Raw genomic sequence first — 4,994 nt, forward strand, 5'->3', positions numbered from 1 at the left:
GAGGCAGTGGATTCAAGATAGGAAACACGGTAAAGTTCAATGTAAGAAAACCATTCAGATCATTTCAAAACAGAAAAGCAAAATTCAAATGATAATATTTGTGATTTTCTTGTTTTTCATGGATGCAGAAAAAACATTTCTTTCAGCTAGAAACTGATTTGAAACAGAGAAATCTTCGACAGCGGAACAGTTAAAGGTAAATGCTCTCTGCCGGAGCAACAACCGTGTGACACCAAGCGGAAATAAAGAAAGGAAAGGCGCGTGTGTGAACAGAGCCGGGAGTGTGGGACCGAAAGAGTCAGCACATCACTGTGGTGTTAGCGGCTTTGCACTGACTCACCGAGCTCTCTGTAATACTTTACATTCATTAATAAGAGAGAGGGGGAGGTGCGTTAATCACGTGACACCAGGCGGAAGTAAACAAAGGAAAGGCGCTAAAACTGTTAGCTTTCCTCTAGTGTGACTGAGCAGAGACTCTTCTGTTGTGTTGTTGTTGTGTGAGCTGCGTGTGTGAGCTGAGTGTGTGAGCTGCGGCAGCAACGATGCCTTCAGTTCAGTATCTGAGAGAGTTCATCAACGAGCGACTAACTGCTGCTGCTGAACAAATATTCTTGGAGTTTGAAAAAACGATCGTCCAGTACGAGGAAGAGATCGACCGTCAGCGCAGACTGCTGGATATCACCTGGAAACCCCAAATCAAGCTGCACAGGACAGGTGAGTGTCCCTCTGAGGGAGGATCCTGATCACAGCTCTGCGGGACGTTTCTGATTGTGAGGGTTAATAAAAACCCGACTGCATCTTTTGCATCCCTGCTGCTGTTACAGATTAACTGGTGATGATCAATGTTGGGTTCATTTAGAGAGAAAAGAAAAATATGCTCAAAGTGGATTTTCTTAAATTTATTAAGCAGTTGAAGGCTCAAGTTAAAATAAAATAAAACAAAACAACTGCTTCGCTTAGGAGGCCAAAACAATCCAGCCTTGTTGGGGTTTGAACAGCCGGTTCCGCTTCCTTAATTCTTCTATAAGGGCCAAGCCAGCTCCGATCAGCCAGAACCCTGTTATCATGGTTCCGAATAGGTAGATATCTTCAGCACTCAGGCTCACCCGAGCCCAGACTTCTCATTGAGAAAAGGATGTCAATTGCATTTAGGGACCAGTTGATCAAATCCGTAAATCCTCTTTTAGGTTTTAGAGAACAGACTGTGAGAGACTGTTCCAGGGAAAGTAATACAAACAAACACGAGACTAGACAAGGACACAAGAGGCTAAGCAGGGAAGCTAAGGGGGAGGAGAAGGAGAGGAGAAAAGTGCGACCGCCTTCGTCAAGAGCAAAGAGAAGTTGATAGAGCCAGAGCCGGATGTTTGTCAGAAGGTAATCTGGCTCTATCAACTTCATGCACTGTGGCACTTGGCCACAGGTGGCGCTAGTTGACTTTCCTACATTTGAGTGCACACAAAGTAAACTGCACGTTTCAGTTGTGAGGTGAAGACGCTGAAATCGAAGTAGTAAAACATACGATAACGAAGACAAGATTCTCCAGTAACTTAGTTTGCTGTTTCAGAAAGCTGCTGATCTCAGACATGCACAGCTTCAGCTGCATGAAGAGCACATGAGATTTTCTCTGACAGCATTAAATTAAACCCGATTAAGGTCAAAGGTAATCATTTATATGTTGAACTAAAGGCTTCAATCTAGAATTTCTCCAATATCTACAATATTGTATTATTTACCATAAAGTACTTGAGAGTCATTCATACCAGAGTAACCAGAGAGGATGTATATTTATAAGAAAAAAGAAAAAGTTTACTTTGCCTTGTTTGGTATCTTCTTCTTTCTTTTTAGCCTCAGGCCTGACAGCCGGAGGTGTATCACTCCACCTGGCGACAGCGTTTGCTCTGTAATCTGCCTTTGGTGGCTTTTTGGCAGCAACTGTGACATTCAGCAGTTGCATCATTGTTTCGACACACACAACAAAGCTATTGACTACACTACACACTAACTGCACACTCCAAATATCATAAATCTCTCACATCACAATGTGTATGCTAGCGGCTAATGTAGCTAACAAATTACCAACATAGTGCTGTTAGATGTTGTAGACATTGTTACGTTTCGGTGTTGTCAGTGTTTTGTTTTTTGCGTGACTGTCATGTATTTCCTGTTTTACTTTGAAAGTCTGTGTTATCTTAGTGTGTTCAGTTTACTTTTCCTTGTCTCGTCAGGTCTAATTTGCCCCAGCTGTGTTTCCCTCCTGTGGTCCCTTCCCTGATTGCTCCTTCTATGTATTTAAGCCTTGTGTTTCAGTATGTCATGGTCGCGATCTCCCCCCCCCCCCCCCCCCCCCCCCCCCCCCCGTGTTGTAAATAAATAGTTTGTTGTAAATAGTTGTGAATGGGTTTGTCAATGCTTTCGTTATGGGATATTTTCATTTTGGGATTTTGGTGGAGAGCCTTCGTGGTTTTATTTTCCTTATTTCTGTTTTTCTACGTTGCACCCCGGTTGCCTAGGCCGGGGTGTAACAACATATAACATTTTTTGTTTGTTTGGGGGGTTTGGGTTTTTGTTTCTTTGTTTTTATAAATAGGAGCAATGTGGTTGTATTTACCTTAATTTAATGAGTCATCAGTGGGAGCAGCCGGGCTACATAAAATCTAAAGGTCGGCGATTTCGTGGTCACGTCCAGCAGGTGTATGGGCGGGAAAGTAATGTAGACGCTCCACCTCAAGCAACTACTGCGCAGACTCTGACAAAAACTTGGACCCACCTTATCTGCAATACTTCAACAGTTGTAAATGCACTAACAAAAAACAAAATCAGCTATAAGTTACATCCAACCCTGGGTCGCTGTTTTTCTCATAATCTCTTGAGATTCTGTAAAGAAAAGCAGATTCAAAAAAAAAAAAGGAGCTCTCAGTCTATCATCATTACCTTTTCCTCATTTCCTTTTTGTCCTGCCAGAACTCCCACAGCAGCCTGTCTGTAAGGACGAGGAGGTTCTCCCTGAGCCACAGCTCTGGAGCCAGGAGAGGAACTCTCTGCACCAGGAGGAACCAGAACTTCCACATATTAAAGAGGAACAGGAGGAACTCTGCACCAGTCAGGAGGGTGAGCAGGTTGGACTGAAGGAGGAGATTGATACCTTTATGGTGACTGCTGCTGAGGAAAGAGACCACCATGAACCAGAAGCAAACAGTAACCAGCTCCCTTTTCAAACCTCTCCTATAGATGAGAGCCAAAATCACGGAGGAAGTAGGAATTTAGACTCAGGGACAAATAGTAACTTAGAAAGTCAGAGTAATTCTGACACAGGTAACGAGTCTATAACATGTAATCTTTGTGGAAAATCCTTTAAGTGTAAGTACAGAATGACTCGACATCAGAGAATCCACACAGGTGAGAAGCCATATTCTTGTGAAACGTGTGGGAAAAAGTTTTGTATGTTATCAACACTTAAAGGCCATTTGACTACCCATACAGGTGAGAAACCATATTCTTGTGAAATATGTGGGAAAAGTTATACGCGAAGCAGTGGTGTGACCATACACATGAGAATGCATACAGGTGAGAGACCGTACCATTGTAAAACATGCAGGAAAGTGTTCTCAAGTAGTAGTCATTTATCGGCACACAGAAGAACGCACACAGGTGAGAGACCGTATAATTGTCAAACATGTGGGAAAATGTTCATATCTAGCAGTCATTTATGGCGCCACATGAAAACCCACATGGGTGAGAGACCGTATCATTGCAAAACATGTGGGAAAATGTTCACATCTAGCAGTCATTTATGGCGCCACATGAAAACTCACACAGGTGAGAAATCGTAGTCTTGAAACATTTAGAGAACAATGTCTGAGAAGCCAAGCGTGGAAGAATATCTGAGAATTTATACAGGTTCACATGAGTACTTTCAGAGTTTAGATACCTTTAAATACCATGTTTATCATGTATAAGGCAGATTTAACCCTGTAAGACCCAATCCATCAATTCTAAAAATAAATAATTTTTCTGGGGCGGGGCTGAGATGTTTAATAACCCTTATAACAAAATCCACATTTTTAATGTCATGTTGTTTATGATATATAATAGAAATATACTTTTTGTTTCCCTTTTGATAATTTGATGTTTTTGTTTTGATGAGATGGAGGTCTTAGAAACTAATGTAGCAAATATGACACTAAGGGTGTTATAGGGTTAATCTGTTCTCATCAAATGCGTCAATGAAAATATGGTGACTATCAAAAAATGAATTTTAGCTGTTTTATTTATTGATATATTTCTCTGTGGCAAAGTTGAAACTCAATTTGAAGTACAACGTTCTGGAATGGCCATCTCAGTCCCCAGACCTGAATATTATTGAAATCTGTGGTGTGAGTTAAAGAGAGCTGTCCATGCTTGGAAGCCATCAAATCTGAATGAACGAGAGATGTTCTGTAAAGAGGAACAGTCCAAAATGCCTTCAACCACAATCCAGACTCTCATTGGAACCCACAGGAAGCGTTTAGAGGCTGGAATTTCTGCAAAAGGCGGATCTACTAAATATTGATTTCATTTCTTTTTTTTTTTTTGTGGGGCCCAAATTTATGCACCTGCCTGATTTTGTTTAAACAATTTTTGCACACTTTCTGTAAATCCAATAAACTTAATTTCACTTCTCAAATATCCCTGTGTGTGTGTCTCCTATATGATGTATTTAACTGACATGTTTTATTGTAACAACCAACAATTTATACAGGAAAATAATGACTATTAACAATGTTACCCAACCTTTTGCATCTCACTGTATCACTTTTGGTTATTCCATTCATTAAGGATGACATATTTTTTCATTTTTGTTTTTTGTCGTTTTTTAACTTTTGCGTTTTGTAAGAATGTAGGCGTGTTGTGCTAATGGGATCATCAGGTTGGGTAGGCAGGACCAGCATGGGGGAGGGTCTTTGTTTTGTTGTGTTTTATGTACACTGCAGTAACTAATGGATGAATATTTTGAC

General features: G+C 40.9%; 1 protein-coding gene across 1 annotated transcript; it reads left to right on the forward strand.

Annotated features, from left to right (window-relative positions):
* Positions 1 to 205: 205 nt before the first annotated feature.
* LOC113010375 (zinc finger protein 2 homolog) lies at positions 206 to 4,585 on the forward strand. Its single transcript, XM_026149404.1, has 2 exons — positions 206 to 712; positions 2,951 to 4,585. Exons 1-2 carry the CDS (start codon positions 543 to 545, stop codon positions 3,828 to 3,830), a joined length of 1,050 nt encoding a protein of 349 aa, XP_026005189.1. The 5' UTR covers positions 206 to 542; the 3' UTR covers positions 3,831 to 4,585.
* The last annotated feature ends 409 nt before the right edge of the window (positions 4,586 to 4,994 follow it).

Source organism: Astatotilapia calliptera, chromosome 18 (genome assembly GCF_900246225.1).
Source record: "Astatotilapia calliptera chromosome 18, fAstCal1.2, whole genome shotgun sequence".
NCBI lineage: Eukaryota > Metazoa > Chordata > Actinopteri > Cichliformes > Cichlidae > Astatotilapia > Astatotilapia calliptera.

Coding starts and splice junctions, on each gene's coding strand:
- LOC113010375 (XM_026149404.1), top strand. CDS start 543: ATGCCTTCAGTTCAGTATCTGAGAGAGTTCATCAACGAGCGACTAACT. Junction 713..2,950: donor CAAATCAAGCTGCACAGGAC/AGGTGAGTGTCC, acceptor TCATTTCCTTTT/TGTCCTGCCAGAACTCCCAC.